Source organism: Panulirus ornatus, chromosome 11 (genome assembly GCF_036320965.1).
Source record: "Panulirus ornatus isolate Po-2019 chromosome 11, ASM3632096v1, whole genome shotgun sequence".
In the NCBI taxonomy this organism is placed as follows: Eukaryota; Metazoa; Arthropoda; class Malacostraca; order Decapoda; family Palinuridae; genus Panulirus; species Panulirus ornatus.
The window spans coordinates 21248418-21270393 of NC_092234.1; the positions used below are offsets into that span (position 1 = coordinate 21248418).

General features: G+C 43.5%; 1 protein-coding gene across 1 annotated transcript in view; it reads right to left on the bottom strand.

The window, feature by feature from the left end:
• Window positions 1–21976, bottom strand: part of LOC139751372 (serine/threonine-protein kinase NIM1-like) — a 231610-nt gene that overhangs the window by 80242 nt on the left and 129392 nt on the right. Inside the window, exons 3-4 of the mRNA XM_071666738.1 lie at window positions 2843–2988; window positions 214–387 (exon numbers count right to left, since the gene is read on the bottom strand). Of these exons, the coding sequence (XP_071522839.1) occupies window positions 214–387; window positions 2843–2927 (259 nt within the window). The 5' untranslated portion in view covers window positions 2928–2988. The remainder of the gene's footprint in view (window positions 1–213; window positions 388–2842; window positions 2989–21976) is intronic.

A 21976-nucleotide genomic window follows, 5' to 3' on the forward strand; every position in this document is an offset into this window, starting at 1 on the left:
CAGGTCAGGTCAGGGACTCACCACGGTTCAGCTGGTGGAGAGTCAGGTCAGGTCAGGTCAGGGACTCACCACGTCTCAGCTGGTGGAGGGTCAGGTCAGGTCAGGTCAGGGACTCACCCCAGCTCAGCTGGTGGAGGGTCAGGTCAGGTCAGGTCAGGGACTCACCCCAGCTCAGCTGGTGGAGGGTCAGGTCAGGTCAGGTCAGGGACTCACCTCGGGTCAGCTGGTGGAAAGCCAGGCGGACGGTGGAGAAGTTACCTTGACCCAGTTCGCCCCGGAAGCGGTAGAACCCCACGCGGCGACCTAGGGTCACCTCCTTCAGCCAGCGCTGGTCATGGTGCAACCCGTACAACACGCGTTCGTACGGGGTCCTCTCCTCGTCATCACCTGCAGGTCATGAGAGGTCAGAGGTCAAGTGGCAGATCATCATTAGTATCTTCACAAACGTTCCTAGGAGAGATAAGGTCACCTTCTCATGGCATGACGGGTCGAAACCAGAGCAGGTGAGGTCAAAGGTCAAGTGGGGTTATCAAGGCATCATTAAAAACTTTATGGATAATGACCACATCACTGGTCATCATTTGTGCTAATTAGGTCACTCTCTCAGAGCATGGCGGGTTAAAGCAAGGTCAGTTCAGGTCAAAGGTCATGTGGGACATTTGGTCACTACTAAGAGCATCGTGGATGAAGACCAAAATGTAAAGGTTAAAGGGAAAATGACGGATCAGGTCATCCACTGGGGGAAATGAGCAGGTCACAGGTCACATGGAAGATCATGTCATCCACTGGGAGAAATGAGCAGGTCACAGGTCACATGGAAGATCAGGTCATCCACTGCGGGAAATGAGCAGGTCACAGGTCACATGGAAAATCAGGTCATCCACCGGGGGAAATGAGCAGGTCACAGGTCACACGGAAGATCAGGTCGCTCTCAGCAAAATGATCAGTGAGGACCAGGTCATACCAGGTCACAAGTCACGTTGGAAACCGGATATTCGATTACACAGTATTCGAACAGTCATGTTCCTATACGAGGCGATCACAGCCTGCCACGCAGGGGTCCCGGGTTCGAGTCCGGCTGTTGGAGGTTTGTATGTTATATGGAAGTGCGCGTTCATATGCGCTATATTACCATATATATATATATATATATATATATATATATATATATATATATATATATATATATGTGTGTGTGTGTGTGTGTGTGTGTGTGTATGTATGTATGTATATCATACAGACACACAAAGGTCTGAATGTTCATAGCGATTTAATCCCTCATGTATGACGTCAGTGGCAGACTCTGGGGGTATGATGTACTGATTTTCTGGGGATATGATGGGTACGTTATTCTTTGAATCTGACGATTGCATCTTTCTCTGGGGGCATGATGGGTACGTCATTCTCGGGGGGCGTGACGAGTACGTCATTTCCTAAGGGCAAGATGGGCATGTCATTCTCTGGGGGCATGAGTATATAAACTTCGTGGGTCATGATGAGTACACTATTCTCAGGGAACTTTCTCTAGGGTATGAGGGATGCGCAAATCTCTGGGGTTATGAAAGGCAAAACTCATCATGGAAGGTTTGAAGGGCATTTTATCTCTGGGGTATCACAAGTATGTCATTCTCTGGGGGTATGTTAAGCCTTTCTTACTCTGGAGGTCTTGAGAACAACGTCTGATAAAAAGCCAAAAGGTCAAGATGCAAAGTCCCAAAAGGTCAAAGGTCAAGAGGTACATTATTGATCCTGTGCATGACAGGTATATAAACCAAGTCACAAAAGGTCACATTCAAGCACCTTGGATATCACAGGCAACACTCTCATAAAAGGTCAAAGGTCACATTGGCGGATCCTGTCATTTGCTAATTACACAGTAATGGAGGTCAGGTCACCAAAGGTTAAAGGTCACACAGATCGTGTCATTATCTAGATGACAGAGAACACATTACAAGAGGTCAAAGGTCATGTGGCGGGTCTTATCATTCTTTGAGGTGTGAAGCGACTGAATAGGTCACAAAAAAGGTCAAAGGCTGCAGGGAGCTGAGGGGTCAAAGATGGATGAGAGGTCAGGCAAGGTCACCCGGTATATGATAAGGTCAAGAGCAGTCTCTGAGAGGTCACGGAGAGTGAGAACACACACACACACACACACACACACACACACACACACACACACACACACTGGAGTACTGGCTGATAACGGAGGTCACAGGAGGTCACCAGAAGAGAGAGGTGATCAGGAGGAGGTCAGGTCATCATGTACACAGCAGGAGGGACCTGACCTGGGGAAGCCTCCTACAATATAACAAGAAATGATAGAAAATGGCATAGGCTCCTGAAAATCTCTCTGGGGGAAGAGAAAACGTTGGATTATACATAGATAACATGTCACCAGAGGCGAGGATATGATTCAAGGTACAAGGGTGACCTTAAACAAAGGTCAGAATGGGTCACGAGGAACTTGAAAAAGGTCAACTGGGAATAAACCAGGCAATGGTTTTCTGGTAAAGAAAATGGTAATACGTTAGGAAAAAAAGGTCAGGGGTGGTAACACACACAACACATGACGCTGTATACGATATAAAGACCAATGAAGGTCAGATAAGGTCTTGAGGGTCAGGAGAAGGTCATGAAGTTCAAAAGATATGGAGGCTATGGAGGGAGCTGGGGGTCAAGCGTGGCCAGTGGTCGTATCATGTAATAATACCATCAGAAAATAATTACAATGGAAAAGGTCACAGGGCTCAGGCAAGGTCACGATAACACATCAGTGAGGGGGAGGGGGAAGGTCATATACAGGGCCAGGCTAGGAGACGTGGCTGGAGGGAAGGTCACTCACCACCAACTGAGACGAGCGAGCGAGCCGAGGAGGAATTGGCAACGTTGAGGTCGTCGCCCAGGAAGGAGGCACGCGCGGCTGGCATCACTGCCGGGCACGCCCACGCCCACGCCCAGCTGACCTCCGCCACCACTCTACATCATGATCTGCAGGAGGCCACATGGGGTCAGAGAGAGAGAGAGAGAGAGAGAGAGAGAGAGAGAGAGAGAGAGAGAGAGAGAGAGAGAGAGAGAGAGACGGGAAAGAATAAATCTCCCGCGCCTTTTTTTTTTTTGGCGGGACAAAATAAATCTGGGATCATCCCGGGTTTGTTTACATTGAGGCGCGTGGCTATGATGGCGGCCGAGGTTGAGACCGTGTGATCTGTGAACCACTCTCCCTGTGACCCCTCTCCCTCTACTCTCCCTCTACTCTCCCGATACTGGCGTCCTGATCAATATTTTGCATTAAAACAGTGAGGCACCAGATGAATACTGAAGGAGGACCCTCACACCACTGAAAGAAAAGAGAATCTTGTGTGTGTCTGAAATATGACCGTCTGTATTTGATAACTTAAACTCTCTTTTATTTAGTATAAATAAAATCGACCAGAAAAGTCAATATTCGTAAGTAAATGTATTATGTCTCCCTCCGAAATATATAACTTGATTGACAGTGTACATATGATATTGTATAGGTACAGAGGAAGATAAGGTAAGGTAACAAGTAACACAAACTGACGGTAAGGTAAGGTAACAAGTAACACAAACTGACGGTAAGATAACAAGTAACACAAACTTACGGTAAGGTAAGGTAACAAGTAACACAAACTGACGGTAAGGTAAGGTAACAAGTAACACAAACTGACGGTAAGGTAAGGTAACAAGTAACTGTATAATACATGCAGGAGAAACACGTTCATTTCCCGCGTGGTTTTATCTGCATGTGTTGTAAGTTGTCCCCTGTCATGTGTTGTAAGTTGTCCCCTGTCATGTGTTGTAAGTTGTTCCCTGTCATGTGTTGTAAGTTGTCCCCTGTCATGTGTTGTAAGTTGTCCCCTGTCATGTGTTGTAAGTTGTTCCCTGTCATGTGTTGTAAGTTGTCCCCTGTCATGTGTTGTAAGTTGTCCCCTGTCATGTGTTGTAAGTTGTCCCCTGTCATGTGTTGTAAGTTGTCCCCTGTCATGTGTTGTAAGTTGTCCCCTGTCATGTGTTGTAAGTTGTCCCATGTCATGTGTTGTAAGTTGTCCGCTGTCATGTGTTGTAAGTTGTCCCCTGTCATGTGTTGTAAGTTGTCCCCTGTCATGTGTTGTAAGTTGTCCCATGTCATGTGTTGTAAGTTGTCCCCTGTCATGTGTTGTAAGTTGTTCCCTGTCATGTGTTGTAAGTTGTCCCCTGTCATGTGTTGTAAGTTGTCCCCTGTCATGTGTTGTAAGTTGTCCCCTGTCATGTGTTGTAAGTTGTTCCCTGTCATGTGTTGTAAGTTGTCCCCTGTCATGTGTTGTAAGTTGTCCCCTGTCATGTGTTGTAAGTTGTCCCCTGTCATGTGTTGTAAGTTGTCCCCTGTCATGTGTTGTAAGTTGTTCCCTGTCATGTGTTGTAAGTTGTCCCCTGTCATTTCTATGTTATAAACCGTTGATCAGCCATTAAGGTCTCGCGCTTTACAACCTCCATCATATCAGTTTATCAACCCGTATCTTGACCACTGTATGGCAAGTGATGATAACGTATCTTCGTACTCAGTGTTATCAACACTGAAATAAGACGTTATCAGGACAGAGTTAATTCTTTATAACTCTCGACCTCTGACAAAGGCCACAAGTCTGTCATCGGTACAATGTCAGATGTTCACCAAGACACCTGTGTGTTGTATTTCATGACCACAGGCTGATATATGGCCAAGAAATGTCCAAATATATAAAAAATATAAAGAAAATGTTTTCCTTTTATGACCTCCAATGATCAGCTAAAAATAATCAAGCTAAAAATAAACTAAATCTCACATCTGATAAAGGCACAGTGTGGCGCCACGTATGAACACATCTCTGCACCATATGTCAAGGTTACTAGCTTAAATATGGCTAAGTAACAGACCCCCACAAACTGGAGCAGTGGAACTGGTTTGCACATAACCATATGTACTGTATGGGGCTTGAGGAAGCCCATCCATAAGCAGTGCTTCGTCTCAGTTGACTGAGACGAAGGAACTGGCAGCCCAAATTATACCTTTTTTGAAATGGCATCTGGGTGTACTGAGCTACAAGTACATGCCTACCAAGTTTTAATTCACTCAAGCCTTAAAGTGGAGGAACGGCGCAAAGCCTTGACTGTTGGGAGGAGGATGAAACAGAGGAAGGTAAAAAAGTCTCCCTCCTGAAGACTTGCTTGTGACCCAGTAAATGTTAGATTCCTATTTCATATTATGTTAGATGAGGCGGTACCGGCAACTGAAATCCTAATCAACGCTATATCTATCTATCTATCTATCTATCTATCTATCTATCTATCTATCTATCTATCTATCTATCTATATATATATATATATATATATATATATATATATATATATATATATATATATATATATATATATATATATGTATATATATATATATATATTTATTTATTTATTATTTTATTTATTTCAATTTGCTTTGTCGCTGTCTCCCGCTTTAGCGAGGTAGCGCAAGGAAACAGAGGAAAGAATGGCCCAACCCAACCACATACACATGTATATACATACACGTCCACACACGCAAATATACATACCTGTACATCTCTGTGTACACATATATATACACACACAGACATATACATATATACACATGTACATAATTCATACTGTCTGCCTTTATTCATTCCCATCGCCACCTCGCCACACATGGAATAACAACCCCCTCCCCCCTCATGTGTGCGAGGTAGCGCTAGGAAAAGACAACAAAGGCCACATTCGTTCACGCTCAGTCTCTAGCTGTCATGTAATAATGCACCGAAACCACAGCTCCCTTTCCACATCCAGGCCCCACACAACTTTCCATGGTTTACCCCAGACGCTTCACATGCCCTGGTTCAGTCCATTGATAGCACGTCGACCCCGGTATACCACATTCTTCCAATTCACTCTATTCCTTGCACGCCTTTCACCCTCCTGCATGTTCAGGCCCCGATCACTCAAAATCTTTTTCACTCCATCTTTCCACCTCCAATTTGGTCTCCCACTTCTCCTCGTTCCCTCCACCTCTGACACATATATCCTCTTGGTCAATCTTTCCTCACTCATTCTCTCCATGTGACCAAACCATTTCAAAACACCCTCTTCTGCTCTCTCAACCATGCTCTTTTCATTTACACACATCTCTCTTACCCTTACATTACTTACTCGATCAAACCACCTCACACCACATATTGTCCTCAAACATCTCATTTCCAGCACATCCACCCTCCTGCGCACAACTCTATCCATAGCCCACGCCTCGCAGCCATACAACATAGTTAGAACCACTATTCCTTCAAACATACCCATTTTTGCTTTCCGAGATAATGTTCTCGACTTCCAAACATTCTTTAAGGCTCCCAGAATTTTCGCCCCCTCCCCCACCCTATGATTCACTTCCGCTTCCATGGTTCCATCCGCTGCCAGATCCACTCCCAGATATCTAAAACACTTCACTTCCTCCAGTTTTTCTCCATTCAAACTTACCTCCCAATTGACTTGACCCTCAACCCTACTGTACCTAATTACCTTGCTCTTATTCACATTTACTCTTAACTTTCTTCTTTCACACACTTTACCAAACTCAGTCACCAGCTTCTGCAGTTTCTCACATAAATCAGCCACCAGTGCTGTATCATCAGCGAACAATACCTGACTCACTTCCCAAGCTCTCTCATCCACAACAGACTGCATACTTTCTCCCTCTTTCCAAAACTCTTGCATTCACCTCCCTAACAACCCCATCAAATAAACAAATTAAACAGCCATGGAGACATCACACACCCCTGCCGCAAATCTACATTCACTGAGAACCAATCACTTTCCTCTCTTCCTACACGCACACATGCCTTACATCCTCGATAAAAACTTTTCACTGCTTCTAACAACTTGCCTCCCACACCATATATTCTTAATACCTTCCACAGAGCATCTCTATCAACTCTATCATATGCCTTCTCCAGATCTATAAATGCTACGTACAAATCCATTTGCTTTTCTAAGTATTTCTTATATACATTCTTCAAAGCAAACACCTGATCCACACATCCTCTACCACTTCTGAAACCACACTGCTCTTCCCCAATCTGATGCTCTGTACATGCCTTCACCCTCTCAATCAATACCCTCCCATATAATTTACCAGGAATACTCAACAAACTTATACCTCTGTAATTTGAGCACTCACTCTTATCCCCTTTTCCTTTGTACAATGGCACTATGCAAGCATTCCGCCAATCCTCAGGCACCTCACCATGAGTCATACATACATTAAATAACCTTACCAACCAGTCAACAATACAGTCACCCCCTTTTTTAATCAATTACACTGCAATACCATCCAAACCTGCTGCCTTGCCGGCTTTCATCTTCCGCAAAGCTTTTACTACCTCTTCTCTGTTTAACAAATCATTTTCCCTAACCCTTTCACTTTGCACACCACCTCGACCAAAACACCCTATATCTGGCACTCTATCATCAAACACATTCAACAAACCTTCAAAATACTCACTCCATCTCCTTCTCACATCACCACTACTTGTTATCACCTCCCCATTAGCCCCTTTCACTTAAGTTCCCATTTGCTCCCTTGTCTTACGCACTTTATTTACCTCCTTCCAAAACATCTTTTTATTTTCCCTAAAATCTAATGATACTCTCTCACCCCAACTCTCATTTGCCCTCTTTTTCACCTCTTGAACCTTTCTCTTGACCTCCTGTCTCTTTCTTTTATACATCTCCCACTCATTTGCATTTTTCTCCCTACAAAAATCGTCCAAATGCCTCTCTCTTCTCTTTCACTAATAATCTTACTTCTTCATCCCACCACTCACTACCCTTTCCAATCAACCTACCTCCCACACTTCTCATGCCACAAGCATCTTCTGCGCAAGCCATCACTGCTTCCCTAAATACATCCCATTCCTGCCCCACTCCCCTTACCTCCTTTGCTCTCACCTTTTTCCATTCTGTACTCAGTCTCTCCAGGTACTTCCTCACACAAGTCTCCTTCCCAAGCTCACTTACTCTCACCACCCTCTTTACCCCAACATTCTCTCTTCTTTTCTGAAAACCTCTACAAATCTTCACCTTCGCCTCCACAAGATAATGATCAGACATCCCTCCAGTTGCACCTCTCAGCACATTAACATCCAAAAGTCTCTCTTTCACGCGCCTATAAATTAATACGTAATCCAATAACGCTCTCTGGCCATCTCTCCTACTTACATACGTATACTTATGTATATCTCGCTTTTTAAACCAGGTATTCCCAATCACCAGTCCTTTTTCAGCACATAAATCTACAAGTTCTTCACCATTTCCATTTACAACATTGAACACCCCATGTATACCAATTATTCCCTCAACTGCCACATTACTCACTTTTGCATTCAAATCACCCATCACTATAACCCGGTCTTGTGCATGAAAACCACTCACACACTCATTCAGCTGCTCCCAAAACACTTGCCTCTCATGATCTTTCTTCTCATGCCCAGGTGCATATGCACCAAAAATCACCCATCTCTCTCCATCCACTTTCAGTTTTACCCATATGAATCTAGAATTTACTTTCTTACACTCTATCACATACTCCCACAACTCCTGTTTCAGGAGTAGTGCTACTCCTTCCCTAGCTTTTGTCCTCTCACTAACCCCTGACTTTACTCCCAAGACATTCCCAAACCACTCTTCCCCTTTACCCTCGAGCTTCGTTTCACTCAGAGCCAAAACATCCAGGTTCCTTTCCTCAAACATACTACCTATCTCTCCTTTTTTCTCATCTTGGTTACATCCACACACATTTAGACACCCCAGTCTGAGCCTTCGAGGAGGATGAGCACTCCCTGCGTGACTCCTTCTTCTGTTTCCCCTTTTAGGAAACAGACGAAAGAACGGTCTAACCCACCCACATACACATGTATATACATACACGCCCACACATGCACATATACATACCTATAGATTTCAATGGATACATACATATAAATACACAGACAAATACATATATACATATATACATATTCATACTGCCTCAGCCATTCCCGTCGCCACCCCGCCACACATGAAATGACACCCCTCCCCACACACGCGCGCTAAGTAGCGCTAGGAAAAGACAACAAAGGCCATATTCGTTCACACTCAGTCTCTAGCTGTCATGTGTAATGCACCGAAACCACAGCTCCCTTTCCACATCTAGGCCAACCCTTGAGGGTGGATGAACAGCTGGATCGTCTGTGGACCGACTGTCACATCTCTAACCTATGTGCTTGACCTCAGGCGACCCGCGAACACCTCACAGTCAGGAACGCTAACCACCTCAGGTTTTTCCTATGAATTAACTAACAACAAATTCAATGGAAGACGAAGATATGATACATCTATTTTGGTGAAGTTTGTCTCAACATGAAGTATAATACCTACAGTAATTCCCCGTATGTGACGAGATATCCAGTTCTCTGTATATCCTAGCCCATACCTGCTCTCTCTCACTGGTTGATCAAAACATTGCGGGCCAAAAACCCAAACTGGTACAGACAGACTGGCACTGGAGATGCCACACATGTCAACAATACCTAGTGACTGATAGCCAATAAATACACAGTTGCTACGGTCACCAAACTGATGCAATTAAAGTCATACACACACTCTTTGTATGTTCATTGCAACATGAGACTAAAAATTATATTACCTTTTTTTGTGTAATAATTCATTTCTGGCCACACGAATCTAAGAAGCACATCACCATTATGTATCTACCGAATGTGTAAAATTTCAGTTCAAGTATGAGAGGAGTTGATTTGAAATATTTAGTACAACATTTACTAAAGCAAAACAACTGAAAAAAAATGACATGAGAATTTGTGTGAAGACTTATGGCCACTCTAATGCCACATACATATGTGATATGTAGGGAACAAATCCACATACTTTTAAAGTGAACCACAGGGTGACAGACACACATGTGAGCGAACATATGGACAAATAATCACAAAGCAATATGGCCTCCACCTGCCTCTAGTAGCTGTATAATGAACAAGATATACAAAGGTAAACTGCCATAAGATGGACACTGTTAACATGTTAGACAGCATATATGACTGCATTACATACGTTATGACCACTAATGCTGGGTAGATCCCATCCATCACAGTTCCTAATGTACGGCCGACAAGCAAGACTGGATCACATACATCAGGATTCTTAATGTTGACATCTGGCAGCTATGGTTGGATCACATACGTCAGGATCCTTAATGTTGACGTTTGGTAGCTATGACTGGATCACATACGTCACAAGTCTTAATGTCTACATCTGGCAACTATGGTTGGTTCACATACGCCAGGATCCTTAATGTTGACATCTGGGAGTTATGGTTGGATCACATACGTCAGGATCCTTAATGCTGACGTCTGGCAGCTATGCTTGGATCACATACGTCAGGATCCTTAATGCTGACGTCTGGCAGCTATGTTTGGATCGCATACGTCAAAATCCTTAATGTTGACATCTGGCAACTATGGCTGGATCACATGTCAGGATCCTTTATGCTTACATTTGGCAGGTAAAGTTGGACCACATACGTCAGGATTTTCGATTCCAGTTCAGGACCTAATTTACTTCAGACCCATAATTTATTTCATTATCCAGTGAATTATAATGTCGGTGGCATATGTGATTTGGGTAAATGAAGAGATGTAATAAATCGCTTCGCTATCAGATCCGGCACAGAGCAGGGAAATGCGTGTAGCTTCACGAGAATTCTGCTTCATATGTCATTCATATCCACGAAAACTTGCAAGAAACGACATTGTATATAGACTACAAGATACGAAACAAATGTTATAAAGTTTCACTTCTTATCTTTGATGAGAAAAGTGGTACAGATGTACATCATCCTGGGAATTAATCTGGTTTATGACCGATAACCCTTCTCTCAGCTGGCACAACTCAACGGTACGATCCTGGAGCACGACCTGGCCAGCCCATCAATACCCAAGGATCGCACCGTCGTGCTCAAGGGTCGTATTGTCGTGCTCATGGGTCGTACTGTCGTGCTCAATGGTCGTACTGTCGTGCTCAAAGGTCGTACCGTCGTGATCATGGGTCGTACCGCCATGCTCATGGGTCGTACTGCCGTGCTCATGGGTCGTGCCGTCGTGATCTGGGGTTTAATTAATATGGTAATTCATGTCGTAATGAAAGGCCACGTTTATGTATATTCTAACTCAGAACATGATCACGTATAGGGTAACATGATATTAATGTATGGGTTAATGTCATGTTAATATAAGGGGTAACATGTTAATGTGTGGGGTAACATGACGTTAAGGTGAGGGTTGTCATGTTAATGCATGGGTTAATATGTTAATGTACGGGTTAACGTCATGTTAACTATGGGTTAACATTATGTGAATGAGTTAACATGATGTTAATGTATGGGTTAACATGGTGCTAATGTATGGTTAACATGATGTTTCGTCATGATGGACACATCTGTGGCATCTAAACTCTCAGTATAACTCAGTTCTCTGAATTCTTGAACCATCTTTCATGTCGTCCTCTGTACTTCCTCTATTAGTTCTCTGTGTTTCATAAGTGTAATGACCAGATCTGAGCAGTATATTGCAGTGTTTGCCTCTGTAATAAGTGAACAATTAGCTACACATGTCCTTATCCACGTCCTGGAGTGGCTGATACCAACACACGGTTTGTATCCTGAACTATTCTCACGACTGTGAGCCCAGCTGACATGTTAAGTACAATGTTGACACCCAGGTCTCTCCCTCCCACACTTTCCTGCCAGACCATGTTCCTATGGAGTCCTGTTTTCATTGTATACCATACACATGACTTTGCATTTGGTCAGGTCGAAATTAATCAACCAGCTCTGGAGTTTGTTTAGGTCTCCTTTCCAGCTGTTGCAATCCTCGACATTCTTTACTTCCTTCACGAACCCAGCATCACCCGCAAACACAGTTTGGTTCGAGTCCAGATATTCTGTAAAGTCCAATGATCCTAAGACACAGCCCTGAGGCACGCCACTGGTGACCCCAACCCACTTCAAGAAGGCTCCTCTGACATGCGTCCTTAGTTCCCTTCCACTAAGGTAATTTTCTATCCATAAGGAAAACTCTTCTTTATTCCTGCCTAAAATCCAGCTTCTTTATCAAACTCGTGTGTGTGATAAGGTTCAAATGATTTTGGCTGTCCAGAGACACAGCGTCCATCAAATTTCTTTTTGTTTTGTCTAAGACAGAGCTCACTCTCTCATAGAAATGTAGGTTTGTCATGCACGGCCTTTCCTCGATTCTGCGTTGCTTCTTGTTCCGGTAGTTTTTCCTTTGCGAGACGTCATTTACTTGCTTCCAGACAGTCTCTTTCAGTAGTTTACAGACCAAACCCGTCAGAAAAACTGATCTGTATTTCAACACAAATTGTTTCCTTTCTGAGGGGCAGATCTACAGTTTGCTGGAGGTGAGGAGCCTGGAAAGTGAGTCAGCTGCTGTCTGCAGATGAGACGGCTCTGATGGCAAACTCAAGACACTCCAGAAGGTGGCGTCAGAATGTGGGAGATTATGTAAAAGGAGGAAGTTGAAGGTTAATGTGATTAAAGTGCTGTAAGGTACTGAGGTATAGCAGGGGAGCAAGACAAAAGGGGGTAGTGTGTGAATTTGATGAAGGAGACCCGAGAGGAAGGGAAGTGTCTGAGGTACCTGGGTGTGAACGTGACAAAAGATGGAAACATGGGAACTGAGTTGAGTCATAAGGTGGGTAAGGGGGCAAAGGTTTTGGAAGGGGAGGAGAGGAGAGGAAAGGGTAAAAATGGGTATGTCTGGTGCTGCTGTAGCTCGGCCAATGGTTGTATGAGTGTGAGTTTTTGGCCCTGAATACAAAAAAAACGAAAGAGGGTGGATGTGTTGGAAAAGAAATGGTATGAGGAGAGTCAATCGTGAGATGAATGAGTGTAAGAGGTGGGACAGAAGGAGCAGACTGATTGAGACAGCTGATCACGGTATACTAAAATAGTATGGACATATGGAGAGGATGAGTAAGGAAAGACTGACAAAGAGGCATCATGTTTTAAAAGTAGGTGAGTAAGATGGAGAGGAAGACCGAGGAAATGAAAGGATGGAGTGAAAGTGGCTTTGGGGTATCGGAGCCTGAACATTCAGGAGGGTGAGAGGCGTGCATGAGGTATAGAAAATCAGAGCGATGTAGTGTATGTGGAAGGAGGCATTTCGTACCATTAGTGGTTTGTATCAGGGCAGATGAAGTGGTCAGGTTGAACCACAAAATAGGTCCGTTGGGCTTGGATGTGGATGGAGGCTCTGGGTATAAAGGACAACTAGAATGAAAGGAATGAGGCCATCCTTCGTCTGCTCCAAACGCGGGAAATAGAATCATAGCTACGTCTCTTCCTTGCACACCAACTGACTGTTCTACGTCTTCTATCTCATTCTTGTATTTCCCCTAACGATGTGATCATTACACGAAAGTGCACTTGGGAACTTATCGCGTTTTCCTTTTTAATATATATATATATATATATATATATATATATATATATATATATATATATATATATATATATATATATATATATATATATTTTGCTTTGTCGCTGTCTCCCGCGTTAGCGAGGTAGCGCAAGTAAACAGACGAAAGAATGGCGCAACCCACCCACACACACATGTATATACATACACGTCCACACACGCAAATATACATACCTATACATCTCAATGTATACATATATATATACACACACAGACATATACATATATGCACATGTACATAATTCATACTGTCTGCCTTTATTTATTACCATCGCCACCTCGCCACACATGGAATAACAACCCCCTCCCCCCTCATGGGTGCGAGGTAGCACTAGGAAAAGACAACAAAGTCCCCATTCGTTCACACTCAGTCTCTAGCTGTCATGTAATATTGCACCGAAACCACAGCTCCCTTTCCACATCCAGGCCCCACACAACTTACTATGGTTTACCCCAGACGCTTCACATGCCCTGGTTCAATCCATTGACAGCACGTCGATCCCGGTATACCACATCGTTCTAATTCACTCTATTCCTTGCACGCCTTTCACCCTCCTGCATGTTCAGGCCCCGATCACTCAAAATATTTTTCACTCCATCGTTCCACCTTCAATTTGGTCTCCCACTTCTCCTCGTTCCCTCCACCTCCGACACATATATCCTCTTGGTCAATCTTTCCTCACTCATTCTCTCATGTGACCAAACCATTTCAAAACACCCTCTTCTGCTCTCTCAACCACACTCTTTTTATTTCCACACATCTCTCTTAACCTTACATTACTTCTCGATCAAACCACCTCACACACAATACTGTCCTCAAACATCTCATTTCCAGCACATCCACCCTCCTGCGCACAACTCTATCCATAGCCCACGCCTCGCAACCATACAACATTGCTGGAACAACTATTCCTTCAAACATCCCCATTTTTGCTTTCCGAGATAATGTTCTCGACTTCCACACATTCTTCAAGGCTCCCAGAATTTTCGCCCCCTCCCCCACCCTATGATTCACATCCGCTTCCATGGTTCCATCCGCTGCCAGATCCACTCCCAGATATCTACAACACTTTACTTCCTCCAGTTTTTCTCCATTCAAACTTACCTCCCAATTGACTTGACCCTCAACCCTACTGTACCTAATAACCTTGCTCTTATTCACATTTACTCTCAACTTTCTTCTTTCACACACTTTACCAAACTCAATCACCAGCTTCTGCAGTTTCTCACATGAATCAGCCACCAGCGCTGTATCATCAGCGAACAACAACTGACTCACTTCCCAAGCTCTCTCATCCACAACAGACTGCATACTTGCCCCTCTTTCCAAAACTCTTGCATTCATCTCCCTAACAACCCCATCCATAAACAAATTAAACAACCATGGAAACATCACACACCCCTGCCGCAAACCTATATTCATTGAGAACCAATCACTTTCCTCCCTTCCTACACGTACACATGCCTTACATCCTCGATAAAAACTTTTCACTCCTTTTAACAACTTGCCTCCCACACCATATATTCTTAATACCTTCCACAGAGCATCTCTATCAACTCTCTCATATGCCTTCTCCAGATCCATAAATGCTACATGCAAATATATATATATATATATATATATATATATATATATATATATATATATATATATATATATATATATATATATATATATATATTGGATATTAATGTGCTGAGAGGTGCAAATGGAAGGATGTCTGTTTATTATCTTGTGGAGGCGAAGGTGAAGATTTATAGAGGTTTTCAGAAAAGAAGAGAGAATGTTAGGGTGAAAAGAGTGGTGAGAGTAAGTCGAGAACAAAGGACGTATAGGGAGTGGGGGAGGTGGGCAGATTAGAAAGGGTAGTGAGTGGAGGGATGAAGAAGTAAGATTATTAGTGAAAGAGAAGTGAGAGGCATTTGGACGATTTTTGCAGGGAATAATACAAATGACTGGGAGATGTATAAAAGAAAGAGGCAGGAGGTCAAGAGAAAGGTGCAAGAGGTGAAAAAGAGGGCAAATGAGAGTTGGGGTGAGAGATCATCATTAGATTTTAGGGAGAATAAAAAGATGTTTTGGAAGAAGGTAAAGAAAGTGCGTAAGACAAGGGAAAAAATGGGAACTTCAGTGAAAGGGGCTAATGGGAAGGTGATAACAAGTAGTGGTGATGTGAGAAGGAGATGGAGAGAGGATTTTGAAGGTTTGTTGAATGTGTTTGATGATAGAGTGGCAGATATAGGGTTTTTTGGTCAAGGTGGTGTGCAAAGTGAGAGGGTTAGGGGAAATGATTTGGTAATCACAGAATAGGAAGTAAAAGCTTTGCGGAAGATGAAAGCCAGCAAGGCACCGAGTTTGGATGGTATTGCAGTGGAAGTTATCAAAAAAAGGGGGTGTCTGTACTGTTGACTGGTTGGTAAGGTTATTTAATGTTTGTATGACTAATGGTGAGGTGCCTGAGGATTGGTGGAATGCTTGCATAGTGCCACCGTACAAAGGCAAAGGGGATAAAAGTGAGTGCTCAAATTACAGAGGTATAAGTTTGTTGAGTATTCCTGGGAAATTATATGGGAGGGTATTGATTCAGAGGGTGAAGGCATGTACAGAGCATCAGATTGGGGAAGAGCAGTGTGGTTCCAGAAGTGATAGAGGATGTGTGGATCAGGTGTTTGCTTTGAAGAATGTATGTGAGAAATACTCAGAAAAGCAAATAGATTTGTATGTAGCATTTATGGATCTGGAGAAGGCATATGAGAGAGTTGATAGAGATGCTCAGTGGAAGGTATTAAGAATATATGGTGTGGGTGGCAAGATGTTAAAAGCAGTGAAAGGTTTTTATCGAGGATGTAAGGCACGTGTACGTGTAGGAATAGAGGAAAGTGATTGGTTCTTAGTAAATGTAGGTTTGCGGCAGGGGTGTGTCATGTCTCCATGGTGGTTTAACTTGTTTAAGGATGGGGTTGGTAAGGAGGTGAATGCAAGAGTTTTGGAAAGAGGGGCAAGTATGCAGACTGTTGTGGATGAGAGAGCTTGGGAAGTGAGTCAGTCGTTGTTCGCCGATGATACAGCGCTGGTGGCTGATTCGTGTGAGAAACTGCAGAAGCTGGTGACTGAGTTTGGTAAAGTGTGTGAAAGAAGAAAGCTGAGAGTAAATGTGAATAAGAGCAAGGTTATTAGGTACAGTAGGGTTGAGGGACAATTCAATCGGGAGGTAAGTTTGAATGGAGAAAAATTGGAGGAAGTGAAGTGTTTTAGATATCTGGGAGTGGATATGGCAGCGGATGGAACCATGGAAGCAGAAGTGAATCACAGGGTGGGGGATGGGAGCGTTGAAGAATGTGTGGAAGTCGAGAACATTATCTCGGAAAGCAAAAATGGGTATGTTTGAAGGAATAGTGGTTCCAACAATGTTATATAGTTGCGAGGCGTGGGCTATGGATAGAGTTGTGCGCAGGAGGGTGGATGTGCTGGAAATGAGATGTTTGAGGACAATATGTGGTGTGAGGTGGTTTGATCGAGTAAGTAATAATAGGGTAAGAGAGATGTGTGGTAATGAAAAGAGTGTGGTTGAGAGAGCAGAAGAGGGTGTTTTGAAATGGTTTGGTCCCATGGAGAGAATGAGTGAGGAAAGATTGACCAAGAGGATATATGTGTCAGAGGTGGAGGGAACGAGGAGATGTGGGAGACCAAATTGGAGGTGGAGAGATGAAGTGAAAAAGATTTTGAGTGATCGGGGCCTGAACATGCAGGAGGGTGAAAGGCGTGCAAGGAATAGAGTGAATTGGAACGATGTGGTATACCGGGGTCGACGTGCTGTCAATGGATTGAATCAGGCATGTGAAGCGTCTGGGGTAAACCATGGAAAGTTCGATGGGGCCTGAATGTGGAAAGGGAGCTGTGGTTTCGGTGCATTATTACATGACAGCTAGAGACTGAGTGTGAACGAAAGTGGCCTTTGTTGTTTTTCCTAGCGCTACCTCGCGCACATGAGGGGGGAGGGGGTTGTTATTTCATGTGTGGCGGGGTGGCGATGGGAATAAATAAAGGTAGACAGTATGAATTATGTACATGTGTATATATGTATATGTCTGAGTGTGTATCTATATGTATACGTTGAGATGTATAGGTATGTATATCTGCGTGTGTGGACGTGTATGTATATACATGAGTATGTGGGTGGGTTGGGCCATTCTTTCGTCTGTTTCCTTGCGCTACCTCGCTAACGCGGGAGACAGCGACAAAGCAAAATAAAAAGATATAACATATATTGTGTGTGCCTGAAAAAATATTAATACTGAATATTGATATCTATGGGAAAATGTATTCCTTTGCGAAGAAAGCTAAAACATTATGATAAATCAAACTTAAGAAATTTCCTTTCATTAATTCACAACAAATACATACAACACAACAGACACATCTACCTGAAAGAGCTCACTACACTCACATACGTGCCGACCTGTGCTAGTAATGGTACACCCAATAACGTGCTGTTATGGACATGAGCACCTGCTAGGCTTAGTCCTGTCGAATCTACACACACACACACACACACACACACACACACACACACACACACACACATACACTATACAAACGGACGCCATCAGTTGGCAACAAGTGCCATCTGTTGACTGAATTCAAAACTACCAAGTCTAAAACCTCTGACAGGAACCATTCTCTTCCCAGTATAAGCTCATCCTCATACATCTTTAATACGACTATTTTACAGTATATGAGATCGTTCATGGAGGAAAATGGATGGTAAATTAAGTAGAAAAAAAAAAAAAGTGGCGAGAGTGAGGGTGATAGCGGTAAGTGGAGGAGTTTGTCAATAAAGGCCAGAGTGGCGGGCCGAGCGGCGCGCGACGGCTCAACCACCCGACCCGGGACGATATGCTGACACACGGCTCCTGTGTACCACACTGGCCCACTACACGCACACATGTACGTACAACATGATGTACCAGAGATGCGTACATGGAAGACGTATAGGGATACGCTCTAGTGTATGTGTGTTTCTCTACAAACCTAACCAGATGAAAATCATATACTTAATTTTACTTTGTCGCTGTCTCCCGCGTTAGCGAGGTAGCGCAAGGAAACAGACGAAAGAATGGCCCAACCCACCTACATACACATGTATATACATACACGTCCACACACGCACATATGCATTTCAACGTATACATACATATATATATATATATATATATATATATATATATATATATATATATATATATATATATATATATATATATATATGTACATATCCATACTTGCTGCCTTCATCCATTCTCGCCGCCACCCCACCACACTTGAAATGGTACCCCCTCCCCCCTGCGTGTGCGCGAAGTAGCGCTAGGAAAGGACAATAAAGGCCACATTCGTTCACACTCAGTCTCTTGCTGTCATGTATAATGCACCTAAACCACAGCTCCCTTTCCACATCCAGGCCCCACACAACTTTCCATGGTTTACCCCAGACGCTTCACATGCCCTAGTTCAATCCATTGACAGCACGTCGACCCCGGTATACCGCACTGCTCCAATTCACTCTATTCCTTGCACGCCTTTCACCATCCTGCATGTTCAGGCCCCGATCACTCACAATCTTTTTCACTCCATCTTTCCACCTCCAATTTGGTCTCCCACTTCTCCTCGTTCCCTCCACCTCTGACACATATAGCCTCTTGGTCAATCTTTCCTCACTCATTCTCTATATGTGACCAAACCATTTCAAAACATCCTCTTCTGCTCTCTTAACCACACTCTTTTATTACCACACATCTCTCTTACCCTATCATTACTTACTCGATCAAACCACCTCACACCATATATTGTCCTCAAACATCTCATTTCCGGCACATCCACCCTCCTCCGCAAAACTTTATCTATAGCCTACGCCTCGCAACCATACAATATTGTTGGAACCACTATTCCTTTAAACATACCCATTTTTGATTTCCAAGATAACATTCTCGACTTCCTCACATTTTACAACGCTCCCAGAACTTTCGCCCCCTCCCCCACCCTATGATTCACTTCCGCTTCCATGGTTCCATCCGCGGCCAAATCCACTCCCAGATATCTAAAACACTTCACTTCCTCCAGTTTTTCTCTATTCAAACTTACTTCCCAATTGACTTGATCCTCAACCCTACTGCACCTAATAACCTTGCTCTTACTCACATTTACTCTCAGCTTTCTTCTTTAACACACTTTACCAAACTCAGTCAGCAGCTTCTGCAGTTTCTCGCACGAATGTGTGAGAAACTGCTTCTGCAGTTTCTCACACACCAGCGATGTATCATCAGCGAACAACAGCTGACTCACTTCCCAAGCTCTCTCATCCACAACAGACTGCATACTTGCCCCTCTTTCCAAAACTCTTGCATTCACCTCCCTAACAACCCCATCCATAAACAAATTAAACAACCATGGAGACATCACGCACCCCTGCCGCAAACCAACGTTCACTGAGAACCAATCACTTTCCTTTCTTCCTACACGTACATATGCCTTACATCCTTGATAAAAACTTTTCACTGCTTCTAACAACTTGCCTCCCACACCATATATTCTTAATACCTTCCACAGATCATCTCTATTAACTCTATCATATGCCTTCTCCAGATTCATAAATGCTACATACAAATAAGGGGTGTATTTGGACAAGGTGGTGGTGCAAAAGTGAGAGGGTTAGGGGAAGGAGCACTAATGATTGGTAATCACAGAATAGGAAGTAAAAGCTTTGCGGAAGATGAAAGCCAGCAAGGCACCGAGGTTGATGGAAATGCAGTGGAAGTTATCAAAAAAGGGGGTGTCTGTACTGTTGACTGGTTGTAAGGTATTTAATGTTTGTTAAGAACTAATGGTGAGGTGCCTGAGGATTGGTGGAATGCTTGCATAGTGCCACCGTACAAAGGCAAAGGGGATAAAAGTGAGTGCTCAAATTACAGAGGTATAAGTTTGTTGAGTATTCCCTGGGAAATTATATGGTAGGGAAAAGATTCAAGGTGAAGGCATGTACAGAGCATCAGATTGGGGAAGAGCAGTGTGGTTCCAGAAGTGATAGAGGATGTGTGGATCAGGTGTTTGCTTTGAAGAATGTATGTGAGAAATACTCAGAAAAGACCAAATGGATTTGTATGTAGCATTTATGGATCTGGAGAAGGCATATGAGAGAGTTGATAGAGATGCTCAGTGGAAGGTATTAAGAATATATGGTGTGGGGTGGCAAGATGTTAAAAGCAGTGAAAGGTTTTTATCGAAGGATGTAAGGCACGTGTACGTGTAGGAATAGAGGAAAGTGATTGGTTCTTAGTAAATTGTAGGTTTGCGGCAGGGGAGTTTAGATTCTCCATGAGGTTTAATTTGTTTTAAGGATGGGGTTGGTAAGGAGGTGAATGCAAGAGATTTTGGAAAGAGGGCAAGTATGCAGACTGTTGTGGATGAGAGAGCTTGGGAAGTGAGTCAGTCGTTGTTCGCCGATGATACAGCGCTGGTGGCTGATTCGTGTGAGAAACTGCAGAAGCTGGTGATTGAGTTTTGGTAAAGTGTGTGAAAGAAGAAAGCTGAGAGTAAATGTGAATAAGAGCAAGGATATTAGGTACAGTAGGGTTGAGGGACAATTCAATCGGAGGTAAGTTTGAATGGAGAAAAATTGGAGGAAGTGAAGTGTTTTAGATATCTGGGAGTGGATATGGCAGCGGATGGAACCATGGAAGCATAAGTGAATCATAGGGTGGGGGGAGGGGAGCGTTGAAGAATGTGTGGAAGTCGAGAACATTATCTCGGAAAGCAAAAATGGGTATGTTTGAGGAATAGTGGTTCCAACAATGTTATATAGTTGCGAGGCGTGGGCTATGGATAGAGTTGTGCGCAGGAGGGTGGATGTGCTGGAAATGAGATGTTTGAGGACAATATGTGGTGTGAGGTGGTTTTGATCGAGTAAGTAATAATAGGGTAAGAGAGATGTGTGGTAATGAAAAGAGTGTGTTGAGAGAGCAGAAGAGGGTGTTTTGAAATGGTTGGTCCCATGGAGAGAATGAGTGAGGAAAGATTGACCAAGAGATATATGTGTCAGAGGTGGAGGGAACGAGGAGATGTGGGAGACCAAATTGGAGGTGGAGAGATGAAGTGAAAAAGATTTGAGTGATCGGGGCCTGAACATGCAGGAGGGTGAAAGGCGTGCAAGGAATAGAGTGAATTGAACGATGTGGTATACCGGGGTCGACGTGCTGTCAATGGATTGAATCAAGGCATGTGAAGCGTCTGGGTAAACCATGGAAAGTTCGATGGGGCCTGAATGTGGAAAGGGAGCTGTGGTTTCTGTGCATTATTACATGACAGCTAGAGACTGAGTGTGAACGAAAG